The sequence below is a fragment of the Actinia tenebrosa genome, unplaced genomic scaffold (assembly GCF_029948245.1).
Source record: "Actinia tenebrosa isolate PJP-AT-01 unplaced genomic scaffold, QUT_ActTen_1.0 PGA_scaffold5__44_contigs__length_20552954, whole genome shotgun sequence".
In the NCBI taxonomy this organism is placed as follows: Eukaryota; Metazoa; Cnidaria; class Anthozoa; order Actiniaria; family Actiniidae; genus Actinia; species Actinia tenebrosa.
In genome coordinates this window covers 20,025,137-20,044,034 of record NW_028292582.1, presented here as the reverse complement: position 1 = coordinate 20,044,034, position 18,898 = coordinate 20,025,137, and the positions used below count along the sequence as shown (strand labels likewise).

The following is an 18,898-nucleotide window of genomic DNA, read 5'->3' as shown; positions in this document are numbered from 1 at the left end:
GCGAGCTAAAACTTTGCCTTGCTACTATTTACAATTGAACTGGTGTGACAATATACCTACTCCCAATGATCGAGGTGTGATAGACCGTACATAGCCAAAATTCAGCAGTATTAAAGTGAAGAGAGAAAAAATCATATAGAAATATTCAAAAAAAGTAAAACACGATTGATGTTGCAAGAAAAGAACATGTATATATATATCTTGCATTTTTATCCATAGAACACATTTTACTGTAAGATATTATTATTATCATCATCATCATCATCATTATTATTATTATTATTATTATTATTAATACTATTAATATTACTCTGAGTGGATTTGAATCAGGGGCAACCCCATGGATTATATATTGTCATGACTGAGCCCGATGTTGCGTGACAAGTTCACGTCCCAGAATCACCCACGCTTGAAACGACCAAACGCCAACATTCACTGCGTTCGAGCCGTTTTTGTTCAAGAACAACGAGGCAATATGACCAATGTTATCAGAGATCTGAGATTTTCTAAATTCCTGAAAGCACAGTGGATCAGTAGTGTCAAAGACTACGTAATTTCGGAGCGAACTATCGTTACAAACATTGGAGTCAGCCCAGCTGTACTGGCTACTGCAAGCCCTGTAAAAGCACTCGCACCTCGTACATCTACTATCTTAAAAGGTATAGCAAAGAAAGTTGCTCTGTGTTCAGTACTCTTGCAAAATATGTCGATTTTTATTGATTTAAACGCCCTTTTCTTTCTTTATATTGGAAATTTAGGGTCTTCAAAGTTGCTTTTTCATATACTTGTTTACGTGTACGAAGCAACCAAAAAATTCCCAATCGACAACTACTCATCCTTTGAATAAGTTTTTACGTGACTGGCTACACGCACAAGGTGAACTTTTGCCTCTCGGTTTAGTTTCAATACGTAGTGTCAAAACAGACCTCGTAGGGCATAGAAGGAAAGGTTTTTCGTCGGATAATGGTTGTAAGAAATTAACCCCCCTCTCCCTGGGGCATTTCAGGTGTGACGATCAAGACTGCTGACTCTTTGGTCCTCATACAGATTCCTAATGAAGACAATATTGGAGGCTGTGTCCTTGAGGATGGTTGGTATCAGCTGAGCAAACAAGCACCAGATTTCCCCAAGGACATCCCTTTGTACAAATCACCACAGTTTGATGTTGGTAAAGTGGCATTTGACCCATTTTTGGCCACAGGCCAGGAGTCAACAACCCAAGGTATTGCACGAAGAAGATGCTTTCTTTTCTCTTTCTTCACACAACCCTCCTCCTTCTCAAAAATTTCCCAAAAATTGTTGTGTTTTCAATAATTTCTGCTATGTCTTCGAAAAGAAACAAGTCCAGCACCCATTGCCCTCCCCCTTGCTCTCCCCCTTCCCTGTCAACACACAACTCTTAATGTTCTAATAAGATGTAGCAGCCAAGCCCTTAATAAGTATATCATATCCTTATTCATTAAGGTCTAAAACAGCACAATGTGAAGGTCAATGTCTGGTTCTGTCCAGCCAAGACCCACTGTGGCATTCACAACATGCATACTAATCCAGAAATGCTAGAGGTCCATACTCAGGTATATGGCACGGGTAGGATGCAGAAGTTCCACTGCAATGACTTCGATACTCTGTACGAAGATGTGATTATGAACCCTGGGATGACCCATGTACCATTCACTGGAGTGGAGGATTCTGGCAAGTACATGTACCCCTGGCACCAGTACTATGGTGATACAGACTGCATCTGGATGGCTGTAGAGTATCACCCTTGTAAATGAAATGCATTTTCCTACTTCTTTGCTGCACAGTGATGGAATTGACCTAGTAGGGTGGGGTGGAGATAATTGTAACACACAGAATCAATGTACCCTCCTCTAGACAGGTTGTTTTCAGGATTTAATTAAGGATTAAATCAAGCACAGATAAAATAAGATTAAATAATGATATAAAACAGGAAATCGATGGTTTGCAAACATCAAGTATTTCAGATGAACATAATAAGTGAATAAAGACTTAATGTTTACATGGTATTTATTTATTCCTTTTTATGACGTATTCATTCTCATTCTTAAAATTAATGGCGTAGAATTTTTTTTAAAAGATCATTCCTTTGTCAAGATTACGTATATTTACATCTTTACAAATTTCATACTCGGTAATAACAAGATCAAGATAATTGGAAAAGGCGGGAAACAATCACATGACATGTACCAACGTATCTGAAAGAAACGTTCAAAAGTTGTTTTTTTTTTCGCTGAAAATTAAGCGAATTTCCAACCTAACTTCTTAATTTTGTTTTCACTTTTTTCTGTTTTTCTTTGTGTGTTGGTTGGTTATATTTTTTGGTAAATCGCTTATAAAATATCAACCTAGTTTATTTGTAATTGTTGACGATTTGACGGGCACGCCCAAAGTGATGGCCAGCTTGAGTAGCTCCCGCTGAGGAACCGACACCCATTTGGAGGCTAATGTGAGATTTGCCTTCGTTGAGTTGCTCTTCTGTGAAACGTCTTGGATTCTTTTTCGACTCCTTGGGCCCCAGGGGAGGTACTTCCATTCCCATCGCAAAAGCCTGAAAGAGTAAAGGCATTTGAATATTGAAGGGGGTATCCAAACTCGTTCCCAGTGCTTCCTCAAGTTTCTAGTTGAGGAGGAACTGGGAACGAAGACGAGCCTAAATGAGTCCGTGGTCATGAAAAACAGCGGTATGCATCTAATGGTATTTACCCTTCGCCCTACAGCAGTTATGCAGCATATCACCTGAAATAAAAAATTTGAAGATACTTAGCCAATTTATGGACATCCCTCAGTTTAGCAGGATGGTGAAGCAGAGGAGTTTTAACGCAGCATCATTTATTACTTACGTTCCACATATTTCTCTTTTCGTATAAGTCCACAGTTTGAAACAGATCGTACTTCGCTACACCAAGAGTTTCTTCGCAAAATTTTAAAAATTTACTAATATTTTCCATCTATAAAAAAAACAACAACAACAACAAAGAATCGATCGTTACTAAGCAACAATGAAAGAACAGACCAGTGATAAGCATTAATGAGTTTACCGCTGACCTGTTTGAATGGCATACTTTGTGCGTTGATTTTGATGTTCCCCCCGAGAGCGTTTGCAAGTCTGGAACCGAGAAAAAGAGATAGAGTTATTTTTGACGGTTAAAAACCTTCTCTCCCTCGTCCCCTATTTTTGGCAAACAAAACATCCCATTTCTTCCCCGTTGAGTTCTATTCTCATCTACAAAGCACCCGCCATCCCCTCCCCCCTTGAATACCATTCTTACCTACAAAGCACCCCATCCCCTACCCCTTGAGTATTGTTCTCACCTACAAAGCACCCTATCCCCTCCACCCTTGAATACCATTCTCGTTTACAAAGCACCCCATCGCCTCTCCCATGAGTACTGTTCTCACCTACAAAGCACCCCATCCCCTCTCCCCTTGAATACCATTCTCACCTACAAAGCACTTTTCCATCCCGCAAGATGTCATGTACGCCATCTGGTCCAGTCTTATCTTCAAACACCCGTTCATCCATCACGCACTCGATCCATTGCCTCGCTTCTTTTTCCTTTTCTTCGTCATATTTAGAATTAATCTGAAATATTCAAATAAAGAGTGCTTTGATAGCAAAACCAACATTGCTGAGAATTGCACACGAAATGGTCAATACCTCAGTATTGGTCCATTGAACAAATACAATTGCATAACGGATGTTCGAGATGAGACCAAGAAAGAGTGGTTTTCGCGCGAAGTGGTAGGCGGAGAAAAATTCTCTGCAACGTGCAACGCACTCGATGTTCCTCCCTTGCTAGGAAAAAGCTAACCAAAAATAGTTGACCCATAATTCCTTTCGGGGAACGCGCTCATCAACTCAGCTGGGCTCTGTCGTGAAAACATGCGGCGAATAAACTTTAGAAAATGCCAAAACCAATGCCAAAGTGATCAGTCTATAAAACTCAGGTTATAATTCTTCATATTGTCTTTGTTAGTCTATTATCTTAGTCTCGAAAAAGTATACTTACAAAATTTCTTGAACGTATATTCAGAGAAAACGAATATTTATTTCAATCGCTAAAACTTGCCTGAATTCTTGAATCACACGCATGCGCAAACGTTTATCGCTAGTCTTCACAAACGCTTTCGAAATCTTTATTTTTAATAAATATTTCAAGTTTCACAGCAATAGAAAATGTTAATGTTTTTCTTAATATCCTTATTATCCAACAGAGGTTACAGACCTATTTAAACACCAGGTCCTTTAATTAACCTATTTTTGCAATGAAGTTCCTATTTAAAACTCGAACAACGTTGGTAATTAGGATGTTTGTGAGCTGTGTTAGATTTAATTGCTTAATTTATTCTCGAGATTTCAAGAATCATCTTTACCAAAGATATTGAACTTTGAACTTTTTTTTGAACCACATCCGAAAGATAAGCAATAATATTCATATAATTTATTAATATTATTAGGATAATCATCGTCGCAAAACTAATTAAAATTATACTTAGGAAATTTATATTTCAGTGTCATATTTCAAGTATTTGCTTGGCTTTATCACTGTTTTGTTTGTGTTGTTGTTTGATTTTAAACTCTCAAAACCAGAAAAGATAGAAGGCAAGAAAAGCTTCAAAAAACAACTGTACGAGCAACAAAAAAGCAAGCATAGGCAGGCGTAGAAAAACACGAGGAAAAAATACGAGGAAAACAAAATTAAAAATATAAAAATATAAGGAAGCTATGATTACGTGAGGAGCAGAAAGACATACTTTTCGTTAAATTGGATTAGAAGACAGTACTATTGAGTAAACATGGTAAAAAAAAGGCAAAGAGCAAAGATGCGACGTTTTTGAGCAGACTCAATGAAAATATCTTTTCCCTGAATAAAGGATGCACTTCATATTGCTAAAACGCTTTAAAAAAAAGGAAATAATGACCTAGCTCAATTCAATTAAAAACCTCATGAAAGCAATACGTGGGTAGAATACAAAACAGGTGCAAAGAATATACTATTAAATAGAATGTATGAATTGATAAAACATGCAAAACATTAGCTTTTAAAAATGAATTGTAAGCGAAGTACACAAGTACTGATATACAATAATTCTGATTTACTGAAGATGAATAAAATATATAGATTTCGGTCGACGAGATGAGCTGAAATCATCAAGTCAAAAACGCCCAACGAATTGTAACTCATGTACATTTTCAAAATATGGTTTTTGAGTCGAATAGTTTTGATATACAATTAAGCTCATTGAGAGCGAATTTGGCTTAAATGTCGAGAAAAACAACACAAGTTTGAATGTTTTTACATTCGTAGTTTAGCCGGCGATTTTACTGATTTCTCGAAAAGTAAACACGATATGCAAGCGCCCATCACACTATGCTTCTTCACATGCATTCCATTAATCACATTTGAAGCTCTCTTTTCGCTTTGTTCTTTTACTCACATAAAACCCTTTGAAAACTAAAATCCCGCATCTCAGATTAATCGAAACAAAAAAGCGTTGTGTTCTAGGAAAACGTTTTTAGGTTTTCAAACGCTGGTTGCCAATAATCACCTTTTTTTTTAGCGAAGCAACAATACAGTTATTCACTGATCAATTTTTCTCGCGCGAAAAAAAACCCCAAGTTTTTTTGTTCTATTTACCTTCATTTGGATTTCTCTGTCCAAACCAAATGATTCGCTCCTATTTGCCATTTTGAGTGAAGCTTTTTTTTCAAAGAATTGAGAAGATTCGAAGGGTATTTCAACGGTAGAATAGAATAATACCGTAGAGTGTGTAGTGAGGAATTAATTATGCAATGCGATAAGACTCCACATGGACACTTCGACTGAAACATCTTGAGGAATCTTCGGAAATCCCTCGTGACGTTTCCGACAGGATACTCGGAAATATTTGGTTTTTGCCATTAATATTTGGGCTGTCGAGGTATTTTTGATATTTTTAAAAACCTGTAGGAAGTTAGGGATTTAGTAAAAAATAAATGAAAAATGAGAATCGTGTAAAGAAATATCTTAATTAAGGGTTTTAAAAAAAGAGTTTTTTTTAAAGAATTGAATAGGTTTCAGTAATAAAATGAATCAATGAAGTAGAAAATAAAAAAGAGATTTAGCCGTGGCTTTTTAATTCTATTGACGTTAATATTTGTGGAGAGACCGCGGTGAACGCGGGTAAACTCCTTGAAGTACAGAAGAGAACGAACGACTAATATTGCCGGCTTTACGAATTTTCCATTCAAAGAAAAACTATTTTTGGGTGCTTCAACTTTTACTGTGTTAAACAATTATCATATTTACAATTATATTTTAGACATTAATTATTTCGCGTCATAAATTACACGAATATTTGTTCAAATTTCGGAGAACCTAACTATCTCAATGAAATTTAGAATAACATATTTGCTAGGACTCGGTGTTTTGATATAGGTCTTGTTGGACAGGATTTCTCGACAACTCGAGTCCATAGCTGTCAATATACATTACTCTAGTGCTAGCCATGAAGACCACACTATTGACAAGCTTGTTCGGTGCTGATGTTAAACGAGAAAGGATCGTCTGGGATGTAATTGAGTTGACCTGAAAGCAAAGAAATATCAAAAGATTCGGTTAGACAAACGAAAAAACTGATAGGGATATGCAGTCTATTATTTTTTTGATAATAGTTGTATGACGCAATAAAAAAGCGCACAAAAATTGTCAACACCAATGTATCATCATCATCATCAACAACATCAACATCATCACCACTGCCACTATCATCCGCACCATTATCATCATCTTCACCAATGCATCATCACCATCAGTGTCATCATCACCATCAGTGTCATCATCACCATCAGTTTCATCATCACCATCAGTGTCATCATCACCATCAGTGTCATCATCACCATCAGTGTCATCATCATCATCATCACCATCAGTGTCATCACCACCATCAGTGTCATCATCACCATCAGTGTCATCATCATCACCATCGGTGTCATCATCACCATCAGTGTCATCATCACCATCAGTGTCATCATCACCATCATCACCATCAGTGTCATCATCATCACCATCGGTGTCATCATCACCATCAGTGTCGTCATCACCATCAGTGTCATCATCATCACCATCATCATCATCACCAGTGTCATCATCACCATCAGTGTCATCATCACCATCACCATCAGTGTCATCATCATCATCATCAGTGTCATCATCTGTTATAGATTGATTTATTCGTGCTCTCGCTAGTACAAGTTCTGAATCACTGTTTACAAACTAGATCATTATATATCAGAGTACAGTCACGTGATCAGTATGACATTAACAATCAGATATATGACATCTCTCTTTTTCTAAAGGTTATCAATAAGAGATAATAGAATATGAAATTTGAGTATACGGTTTTGATATGGTTAAATCACGTAGTAATCAAGTCATAATAAACAAACCCATGATAATAGATAAATGTTCAATTGTTCAAGGAATGTCTAAAATTAAACATACAATTCGCTAGTTGTCAAATCCGTAACGTTTCACTGGTTTGACAATCCTTCCAGATCGCCGCGTTGTGGGTACACATGCGTCCGTATTCGTAGGAGGACTCATGTCATCCTGTTTGTTCTCTATAGCTAATTCATCTTGTTCAAGATTTTCCGTCGGTGTTGAATCGGGTTCTGTAGAGAGTGGTGTAGGTAGCTCTTTGGTTTTCATGATGTGCTTTCTATTTCTTCGATATTCTGCACCATCGGCTGTTTGAAGTATATAGCTCCTTGGGGTATGGTGAGAATCCACAATTGTAGCGGGTTTCCAGATAGGTGATTCAGGAGTTTGCTTGAATCTTACGGTGTCCCCTTTTTTTAGGCTCTCTAAGGGTTTTGCTGACCTATCATAGTAGAATTTCTGAGTCACCTGATCATCTTTCCTCTTCATGATGAACTCCTGGTGGTCGATCAGTTTAGGAGTTAGTGTTGAAGGTTTTGCCGGGATATCGGAGCGTAATTTTCTGCCCATTAGTGCTTGTGATGGCGTGACTCCATTAATGGGAGTGTTCCTGTAGTCAAGCAGAGCCAGATACGGGTCTTGACCACTTAGCAGCGTTTTATTCAGAATAGCCTTTGCTGTTTGTACTGCTCTTTCGTGCATCCCGCCCGATTGCGGGTAGTGGGGGCTTGTTGTAGTGTGAGTAAACCCGTAGTCTGATGCGAATTTAGTGAACTCTTGGGACGCGTATTGTGGACCGTTGTCTGATACGATTTCTTCGGGAATTCCGTGTCTACTGAATATAGATTTGCATTTGTTGATGACTGTTCGCGATTTAATGTCACGCAATTCAGCAATTTCAGGAAAACGGCTGTAGTAATCAACAATTACTATGTGAGGTTTACTCTTCCATTCAAATAGATCAGTCGCGACCCTTTGCCATGGCCGCTTGGGAAGCTCGTGTGGTTGTAATGGTTCCTTACAGTTAGTCCTCCTTTGCTCCAAGCATGTGGGACATTGCGATATCATATCCTCAATTTCTTTGCTCATCCCAGGCCAAAATATGCATTCGCGTGCCAGGCGCTTTGTCTTGTTTAGGCCCTGGTGTGCGCGGTGTAACTTAGCCAGTGTTTCTGATCTCAGTTTCGCGGGAATAAGCACATTGTGAGCCTTAAAGACAAGTCCATCTTGTTCAGTTAATTCGTGTCTGTAAGGGTAATATTCTCGAATTTCCAATGGTACCAGATGTCGATTCTCCGGCCAGCCATTCCTTATTTGATTGATCAATATTTGCGTCGTTTCATCTGTGTTTATTTCATTTTGAATCTCGTTCAGCTTGCGATCCGTCACGTAGCCCTCCGTAGACATTAGATGTATGAACTTTTCGGAATCCATTTCTTTCTCGAACTCTTCGTTTACTACGGTAGTAGGAAATGCCCGTGATAACGCGTCTGCCAGGTACATTTCAGTCCCTTTCTTGTATACGAGGGTTATATCGTAAGCTTGGAGTTGCATTAGTATCTTTTGCAACCTTGATGGCGCCTGTGATAACGGCTTCGTGAATATTGCTTCTAATGGCTTGTGATCAGATTCAACAAGGACAGATTTTCCATAAATAAATTGGTGGAAGCGTTTGCAGCCGAATAATACTGCTAGCAGCTCCTTTTCAATTTGCGCATATCGTTTCTGAGTTTCGTTTAATGCCTTTGAAGCATAAGCCACAGGACCATTGTCCTGGATGAGTGCTGCACCGAGCCCATTCTGCGAGGCGTCAACTTGCAAAGTGACAGGTTTAGACACGTCATAGTAGCGTAGAGTTTCCGGTTGCGTGAGCAGAGCCTTGAGATCCGAAAACGCTTGATCATGTATTTCTATCCAATGAAATTCTGTATCCTTCTTGAGCAGTTCCCTGAGTGGTGTAGTTACCTCAGAAATATGGGGTGCAAACTTCGCCACGAAATTGACCATGCCTAGAAGACGTTGAACGTCTTGTTTGCTTTCCGGTTTAGTATACTCGGTAATTGCCTTTATCTTGTTGTTGTCTGGTCTTAGCCCATCCTGTGTTAGTGTTACGCCAAGATAGGTTATCTCCTGGCGGCGAAGTTCACACTTGTCAATGCCCAGTGTTAGGTTGATTTCCTTCACCCGGTTAAGAACTCTTTCGAGGCGCGCGTCGTGCTCCTCTATTGTACGACCCCAGACCAGAATGTCGTCGATGTCTGTTTCGCATCCCTCTATGTCGTTGAACTTTTCATTGAGGGTTCGATGGAAGACTTCTTGAGCAAAGATAACGCCAAAAGGGACGACAGAAAATCTATATCTCCCGAAGGGCGTGTTGAAGGTGGTTAAGTAGGAACTTTCCGTGTCCAGCGGGATTTGCCAAAACCCCGATTTTGCGTCTAGTTTACTGAAGTATTTGGCGCCTGCCAGTCTGCCCATTATCTCTTGTAGAGTTGGTAGTTGATAATGCTCACGCTTGATTGCTTTGTTAAGATCACGCGGATCTATGCATATTCTCAGATCGCCATTCTTTTTCTCGTTGACTACCATCGAGTTGACCCATTGCGTTGGTTCCTCGACTTTAAGGATTACGCCTTGTTCTTCCATTTCATTTAGCTTGGTTTGCACCCTGTCTCGAAGCGCAGCTGGTAGTTTTCTTGGTGGGTGAATGACAGGTGTCATGGATTCGTCAATCTTAATGTGATATGGCTCCGAAATGGAGCCAAGCCCTTCAAAACAGCTTGAGTACTTCTGAAGTATTTGTTTTTCGGATAAACCAGAAATGCTAGATCCCGTCGTTTTGTCTTCGTTTTCTCCTTTCTCAGCTACCTTGTCGACGTTATGGAATGTGATAAAGTTCATATTCTTACAGGTTTCGCATCCAAGGAGTGATTTTCCTTGTTCCACAACTTGAAACTCTAGAACTTGTTTGTTATTTTTGTTACGACACTGGAGATAGCACTTGCCCAGTACAGGTATTCTGTGGCCGCCATATGCTGTTAGCTTTGCGTTACTTGCTCTGAGCTTCTGTTTTCTTTGATGCTTAGGGACCGCATTATTAAAATCATCCTTAGTGAGGATATTTATCTCAGCTCCAGAGTCTAGCTTGATCATTATAGACTTCTCGTTTATTTTCAGTTTGCCATATTCCTCGCTTTTGCCGTTGGTTTCGCAGGAGTCAATTACCATATCCACGCCGTGATCGGAGCTTGAATCATCGCTCGAGTATTCAAGGTCTTGTACAGTTTTCGATCGGCAGAATTCCTTGAAATGGCCTAATTTATGACAGGAATTACAGCTTTTGTTGTATGCAAAGCATGCTTTCGGTGGGTGCACTCTGCCACAGTTTCCACAATTCTTGTTTCGTTTTGAGTCTCCATATTGTTGCCCATGCTGCCTGTTGTTTGGATTGGTGTGGCGTGGTTTGTTGTCTGAGTATTGCTTTTGATGTTTTGTTCCCTTGTGTTTCAGGGCATCCACACTAGTTGGCTTGTCGTCACTGATAGATCTCATTTGCTCTTTCGAAGCCTCCGTTGCTCGGCAAATGTCCATGGCTTTCTGTAGCGTTAGGTCAGTCTCGCGGAGTAGGCGTTCCTTTAAGCTTTGCATGCGAACACCGCACACAATCCTATCACGGATTAGTCCTTCTTCCAGAGTGGAAAACTCACAAGTCGAAGCAAGTGTTCGAAGGACAGTAACGTACTGATCTATCTTTTCCCCTTCTTCTTGATTTCGGGTATTGAATTTGTGGCGTTCGTAAGTCACGTTCTTGCGAGGGTTGCAGTACTTCTGGAAGGCAGTAATCAAATCAGTAGTTTTTCTGTTCCAGACCGTGTCCCCATCTGTATCAGTGGTTGTCTCGGGCCTGTCGAAACTGAACGTTTTGTAAATCTCTCGACCCTGCTCCCCAATGCATAAAAGAAAGTACGAGCATTTCTCTTCCTCAGACTTTGTCCTCAACTCTGTCTTCTCGAATAGCTTCCAATGCTCCTCGAAGCGCCTCCAGGCTTCGCTAACGTTCCCTTCGAATGATGGTGGTTTGGGGGCTGCCCATTGTAATCCCGCCATTGCTCTTTGGAGTTCTCAGAATCCCACTTCTGACACCATGTTATAGATTGATTTATTCGTGCTCTCGCTAGTACAAGTTCTGAATCACTGTTTACAAACTAGATCATTATATATCAGAGTACAGTCACGTGATCAGTATGACATTAACAATCAGATATATGACATCATCATCATTAATTTAGTAAAACAAGTAGAAAACATCTACCATTACTTTTTTCACCAGAAATTAGCGACTTACCAGACAAGTGTTCAGATCCAGCACTAGTAGCATATTCCTTCCATTCGACAAGATATCTATAAATAGAAACCACACGTCAGCAACCTATTCAAACCAAGTAAATCCAGAAGGTCTGCTCCATAACTACTTACTCATCAAAATTGAGTCCATTGGTCCATTCCAGCAACTCATCTACTTCCCAGTCCTCCACGGCCTCGTGTCCCCGAGCATCAGCCGCGTTCACCATGCCCTGGGCTACAGTCTTTATAATATTTTGTGTTTGAGGGTCGTTCGTCCCTTTGGCCTGTAACATGCCTTGTTTGTACCTAGGGAGGAGAGGGTGGAGGTGGTTTCTGGGGAAATTAGGAACTGGACACAAGGTGCAAAGTTACGGGCTTAAGTGTTATAGAGTTTTGAAATATTAAGCCACAAAGATAACGGCAATAGGGAAAGTACTTTTTATGGTGGCAAGGTTGTTGGCTTGGGCAACACACTTCCCCCTGTGAGCGGGTATTGCTGCATTGCGGACGTGGGCAACACACCTCTCCCTTTGAGTACGCATTGCCACATTGCTGGCGTTGGCAACAACCTTTGCCCTGTGGGCGCATAGTGCAACATTCATGGTAATGAATGGGATTTAGATTTGCAAGATCTTTGACTGCGACATCAATGGAAGTGTAAATAACTTCACTTTAGGGTTTTGGTGTCTTCATAGTCTGTCTTCCAAGTGGATGATGTGAGTTTCTTATATAGCACATTTCACATTGTCTCAATGCACTTTACATTTATGACCAGTGGAGGACTTTGTGGGCTGCATATTAAGGCGCTATTAGCAGCCGTGCCGTGGATGACTTGACTTTCACTGACAATGTTTTGAATGAAATCTCTAATGAACAGAACCCTGAAGAGAAATTGCTTACACTTCTGGTTGTAATGCTGATCTTGTAAATGTTAAGTCCCGTAATGACGTCATGGTCTTAAATTTCATTATTTTGGCATAACTGGTCAAAACCCAAGATAAGTTATATACTCACATTTTTTTCATCCATTCTATTTTTCTCTGTTTTCGCTTGACTTCTAAATCTTGTTTTCGAAGCATCTGAAGTGAAATATCCTATCTTTATTCCTCTCGTTCAAATATATATTATCCTTGGTGGCACTCGTTCACGTTGGCCACAAGGACCTTTGAGTGTCAAACCACATAAATAATAATCTTTATTGAGGATAAACAACGTCACAGAGTGATTTACAGAAGGGTCCTCCAAAATAGAACGAATCTATTGTGTTACTGCCTCGTTCTATTGTTTTATGATCCAATAGATCCTTTCTATCGATGTGAACGAATGCCAGCCATTATCCTTCAATTCGATTATCACTAAACTAGATATTGAATATACTATTTTTTATGTATTATCATCATTATTTTTTATTGATATAATAATAATAATTTTATAACTGTATCATTATCATCATCATCATCATCAACATCATCATCATCATCATCATCATCACCATCATCATCAATATCACCATTATCATCATCATTAACATTATCAACAACATCATCATCATCATCATCATCAGTAGCATCATCATCATCGTCGTCATCGTTGTCATCATCATCATCATCAACATCATCATCATCGTCATCATCATCAACATCATCATCATTATTATCATTATTGATTACCTTTTGGTAATTGAATTTCGTCTTTTTCTGTGAAGATTCATAAACCACAGGGTCTTGATCCATTCTTCTGACAAACTGTTGAATAAAACATTATTTCAAATTTTAGAATTGTTCTCACATGGTCAAGATTGTGGCATGGTTATGCTAAACAGTAATGCTTTTTGCGTAAAAGTCAACTGTAGAGAATGTGCAAGTTGAGTAATACCAAGGTTTTAAGATTTTTTAGCGGTATTTGTGGATAGGTCAAAAGCCACGATATTGCATATTTACCCTGTCTGATACGAGTCTCCAGCCATTGTTTTCCCATCTTTGGTAACAATCGACCACACCTGAAACATAAATAGAAGGTCAGTGATCATGACAGACAGACAGACAGACAGATAGGCAGACAGGCAGGCAGACAGACAGACAGACAGGCAGGCAGGCAGGCAGGCAGGCAGGCAGGCAGGCAGGCAGGCAGGCAGGCAGGCAGGCAGGCAGGCAGGCAGGCAGGCAGGCAGGCAGGCAGGCAGGCAGGCAGACAGAATTTTCCTTCATTACCAATTAATGTTAGCAAGCTATTTCAAATGCTGGTTGTCATAACTTCAGGAATGATTACCGAAAACACATATACTTGTCCATTTTTTTGAAAAAGATCTAAATTCAGCATCTCTCATAAGTAAGCAAGTGCAACATGGTACAAGTCTATAGGGTTTAGCAAAAAAGGATCGGTGGGGAAGTTAGGTGATCTCCTCTAACGCTTGTCATTACCTTGCTTTATCTCGACACCTTTGTTATGCATAATATTACATGGAAGGCTCTTGTTATCAGCCGCTGTATAATCACGAGGGGCGAATGCACCAATGTCTGCTATATTCCTGTGAGTGAAGATCTTGTAGTAGATGTTGGGTGGGAACTTCTCCTGGGAAATGAAAAACAAAATAAATAAATTGATAACTGGACAAATGAATGGATGAATAAATAATAAAGTAAAAGCTTTTTCTTACTCCAGCAAGTCTGAACTTAACGTGAACTCCAGCACCTGCATCAAGAAGATCTGCCTGAAAGTGAATAAACAAACAAACAATGAAAATGAATAAATGAAGGAATGAATGAATGAAGGAATGAAGGAGCGAATAAAGGATCAAAGGAATAAGGGAAGGAAGGCATGAAAGATTAGAAAGGAAGGAAGGAAGGGAGGAAGAATGAATGAATAGATGAATAGTTGTACACATTCACCCAACAGGATCGGTTCTGTCAGTCATCACATAAGCTATGAAGCCATGATAATGTTTGGAAATACTGTGTTTGGAATTTGACATTTTAAATAATAGAGGTTTTGCACTGTCACATGCCGGGGCCATAATCCAGCTTGGACTGCCTGCATGGTTAGATGGCAGAACGATAAAATCCCTTTGCTTAAGGGAATTGGATTCTTTCTCATGTAAAACGATTGTATTGTTCCTGCCATCTAACATGGCTGCCATCATGTGATGGTGCAAAACCGCGATACCTTACTTCTATTCACCTCTCTAGGGTTAATGCATCTTAGCATTAGTTTTGGATCACCTCTGTTCTTAAAGTTGATTAAGTCTTTGTAATAATTGTACACTTGTACGTCCTGTCCCAAGCAATAGAAACACATTACGACAATCAATATACTTGAAGAAAAACCCTGGAAATCAAGTACTTGTAAAAGACCCAAAAACTGTGTCAAATGAAATCTGAAATTTAACCATTTAAGGAGAGAGTGTGATGCTGCTACGTCATCCTCAATTCCTAACTAATGGGTATGCTAAACGTGACTCAAAGCAAATTTCATGTTAACTTACCAATGAATATTTGAAAAAAAAATTGAAAAATAAGAGAGACAAGAAGACAGGACGGGATGGGACAGGACAGGAAAGGACAGTACACAACAGAAGAGTACATGTATAGGAGATAATCTTTTCAGTCACTGACTTTAAAAACAACAGAATTTACTAACAATGTATGACTTTGCGGCAGGAGTGCTAACACTCTTCAGATATAACTTACAATATGTTTTCTCCAAGCTTTCTGTATAGTGGAAGCTGCTCCTTGTCTATCTGTTGCAGTAGATGCTCTGCTTTCTTCTCGGCTTTCTGGTGTTTCTTCAGTTCTCTGGGGGGAGACTTCACCGTTTGTGGTAGGAGGTGGAGCACTAGGATAACCTCCTTTAATATTTCTTTGCTTCTGGAGTTGTTTTCTCCACCATCTTTGTATTGTACGAGCACAAAACTCTCTAAAACTATTGAGAACATTTAGGGTCAAATTTTGAGTAGTTGAAAATTTGAAGAATATGTAACATAGATTGATTATAGGAGAATTGGTGATATTGACAAGACACATGAAAATAAATGTATTTATCATATGACCTGTATCTGCCCAGGCATGCTTGCTGCGCTTGATAAAAACGGCATTGCCTTGAGCCAAATATTTTCCTGTACGGCCCTCCCACTCAGTCAATAAGTACATAGTATGTATGTATGTATGTATGTATATATATGTAACTGTAAATCAAATGAATGCAAAATAATGACCAGGAAATCAAGGGTAATGTAGTGATAGTCCATTCACTGCTTCCCCTGCGACATCTCAGGTTGGATATCTGGACTTGACACTACAAGTGAGTACAGTTTGTTAGGTCTCTCCCTAGTTTGATTCAAGGGTTTTTCTTCTGCTTCTCTGTTTTTGCCCTCTGTCAAAACCATTAGAACTCTAAATTACCATTCAATCTGTAAGTAAGCCATGCCCTGACTTAGAAGATAAGCCAAGAGGTTGTTTCAGGGTTCAATCTGTGAGTTAGCCATGCCCTGACTTAGATCAGCCCAGAGGTTGTATCAGGGTTTGATCTGTGAGTTAGCCATGCCCTGACTTAGATCAGCCCAGAGGTTGTATCAGGGTTCAATCTGTAAGTAAGCCATGCCCTGACTTAGAAGATAAGCCAACAGGTTGTTTCAGGGTTTGTTCTGTGAGTTAGCAAATTGCCTTTACTCAGAAGATAAGCCCAGAGGTTAATCATTTCAGGGTCAGTGGATGAAATTAAAAGTGTGCTCTAAAATCTGAATATGAGTTGCCATTTCTGTCTGTCTAGGATTAAATAGAACCTTGACAGTACCTGATAGGGTTTTCTCTGACTGAGTTGGTGTATTTATCATATTTAGCTTTTATGTTGATCAAATCCTAAAATAGAATAAATAAATAATAATTGTAAGCACACGAGAATGCAATAACAATAAAACACACACATACTTCAATGATCTCAGTGAAAATGATCAATATTGATTTTTATTGATAATATTATATTAATTATTGATAGTTAGTAAATTGAGTGACTGGTAAAATGACTGATAATTTATTTATTTATTTATCTATTTATTTATCTATTTATTTATTTGCTTTTTCCCATGAGGGCAGGGACACCACAACAGCTTTTTGCCAATTACTACAGTGGGCTGAAGATGGTTATCACCAGCGTCTTCTTCTTTTACGTCTGCCTTATACAGGGTTATATAGTGAAGACAGACAGGGCTTACGGTTGAGGTCCTTGTCTGAGAAGAAGTTACCTGAGGTTTTCTTTCTTTGCCACTACCCTTGGGATGAAGGATTTCAGAGAGCATGGATCTAGAAAGAACAAAATAGCTACCATTATTGACTCTAGTAAAGGTATTTTATGCAGCTAATAAAAACCTCCTCCACAGAGGGGGATTGGGATTTCCAAGGGGTAGGGAGGGTCTTTGGAGGGTATATTGTATTGTTTCAGAGAAGATCCATGCATTCCACTACAGAGGAGATTGGAATTTCCAAGGGGTGGGTCGAGGGGATTCTATTATTCATCCATTCATACTGTACCTTGCATGATGGCCTCTCCATATGCGCTGTATTTCTATTGCTGCAGCCACAGCTCTATCATCCCTGTCCTTGGTTTCTCTAATAGTTTGCTAATGAATCGAAGTACAATGAAAAGATTAGGGACCATTCTAAAATCCAAAGAAAAAGCTACCATGATTTGAATGGGCTCCAATAAAATAAATCACTTTATTTAAGTGTCTAGTCGTTCTAGCGCTTTCGCACTAATTGGGGACATTTTTCACTCACACGCAATACCACTACATATAATATTCTATGCCCACAACGCTCAACTCACATGTTGATTTTTACGGAGGGAGGAAACCGGAGAACCCGGAGAAAACCCTCATAGCATAGGAGAGAACAACACATCAAACAAACTCAATTCACATGTGGCGACCGCAGGGCTCGAACCAGCGACCCGACCCGTTGGACTCACAGCGGTGAAAGACAACGCGTTAGAGGCGAACGCCACCCATGCTTCAATCCATAAGGAGGTAAGCATGGGTGATGTACACTACTAATGTGCTGCTTCTTACCAATGTGACCTGGGTTCGAGCCTTGCCAGGCTCGGTGTCGTACGTGAGTAGATTTGTTTGTGTGCTTCAAGGGTTTATCCTCCGGGTTCTCCGGTTCTTCCTCCATCCACCAATATCAACCTCTAAATTCTAATTTGATTTTAAAAATGTCTAAAAAATTTATCCTTACCAGACGCTCAGCTTTGGAGTACAAGGAAATCTTGAGGTCCCTGTTAAGAAGACCTGAAATAATAAACCTCATTAAGCAAATGAAAGGCTTAATTCTTCAACTTTGTACAACACGAATGTATAGCTCGCAAGCTCAAGCTATAGACCCCTTGCATTGATTTTCTAGAGGAACTGTTCTGGAGGACAAAACAATAGGCCGTCTTTTCTTATGCAAAAATAAACCCATCGTTATGTCCCCCAGGACAATGATTGTTTTGCACATTGTTTTGTTTTGCAAAAATTATTTTTCTCGGGACTCAAAAGGGCCCTATTTTTCAACTTTATATTTTTTAGAAAAACTTATACTATAATTTAGAAAAAATAGTTAAAAACCCATTAAAAATAGTAAAATAAGTATTGTTGCTTCAAATGGCCAAAATTTCAATACAATAAACAAAAGATAAAATAGAAAAAAATAAAGGTTTTCAGCTGTACAAGACAATTTTTGACAATTCTCGAACACGCTGACTTTACTTGAAGAAAAACTCACCTGGTAAGTTCGCATTCTCCAAAACCTTTCGAGCATCCTTCATGCTCAGGAGTTTTAACTTTTGGGCCATCTTTTATCCCAGTTTTTTCTTGCTAAACACTCAAAAACAATATTTTTTTGCAGATGTTTTGAAGCGTGTGGACGCCATTGTTAGTTTGATTACAACTTGCTTGGATACGGGATACCGCTGAACAACTACGGGCTCAGTATTATTCCCATGATGCTCTTCGAGTAAATCGGACACAGGGAGCCCAGTAAATAAGCTGGGCTTTTCTACGACTTTTTCGTGTGTTTTATATTATACAAAACACCCTATACACCGAATCGAAATATGGCGACCAATTTGAATAACTATTG

General features: G+C 39.3%; 3 protein-coding genes across 5 annotated transcripts; 1 reads left to right on the top strand and 2 right to left on the bottom strand.

Moving 5' to 3' along the window:
- The first annotated feature begins 398 nt into the window (after positions 1-398).
- On the top strand, positions 399-2,020 carry LOC116290232 (uncharacterized). The gene is made up of 3 exons (XM_031697239.2): positions 399-659; positions 1,007-1,222; positions 1,465-2,020. The coding sequence occupies exons 1-3, from the start codon at positions 476-478 to the stop codon at positions 1,773-1,775; spliced, it is 711 nt and encodes a 236-aa protein (XP_031553099.1). The 5' UTR covers positions 399-475; the 3' UTR covers positions 1,776-2,020.
- On the bottom strand, positions 1,877-5,932 carry LOC116290233 (muscle-specific protein 20). Its single transcript, XM_031697240.2, has 6 exons — positions 5,661-5,932; positions 3,465-3,604; positions 3,067-3,127; positions 2,862-2,969; positions 2,725-2,757; positions 1,877-2,569 (listed from the first exon to the last, which is right to left on the bottom strand). The coding sequence occupies exons 1-6, from the start codon at positions 5,709-5,711 to the stop codon at positions 2,372-2,374; spliced, it is 591 nt and encodes a 196-aa protein (XP_031553100.1). The 5' UTR covers positions 5,712-5,932; the 3' UTR covers positions 1,877-2,371.
- Positions 5,933-6,263: 331 nt separating this feature from the next.
- LOC116290258 (protein MFI) lies at positions 6,264-18,754 on the bottom strand. 3 transcript variants are annotated; one of them, XM_089037327.1, is made up of 15 exons: positions 18,542-18,748; positions 18,014-18,066; positions 17,309-17,397; positions 17,023-17,080; positions 16,575-16,639; positions 15,473-15,704; positions 14,964-15,056; positions 14,443-14,496; positions 14,207-14,357; positions 13,727-13,785; positions 13,457-13,531; positions 12,801-12,865; positions 11,919-12,092; positions 11,788-11,843; positions 6,264-6,590 (listed from the first exon to the last, which is right to left on the bottom strand). In XM_089037327.1, the coding sequence occupies exons 1-15, from the start codon at positions 18,609-18,611 to the stop codon at positions 6,523-6,525; spliced, it is 1,362 nt and encodes a 453-aa protein (XP_088893453.1). In that variant the 5' UTR covers positions 18,612-18,748; the 3' UTR covers positions 6,264-6,522. The 3 variants fall into 3 exon arrangements, with proteins under 3 accessions (XP_088893453.1, XP_088893454.1, XP_088893455.1); XM_089037328.1 differs by lacking the exon at positions 14,964-15,056; XM_089037329.1 differs by lacking the exons at positions 6,264-6,590; positions 11,788-11,843 and having other exon boundaries at positions 12,063-12,135; positions 18,542-18,754.
- Positions 18,755-18,898: the final 144 nt, after the last annotated feature.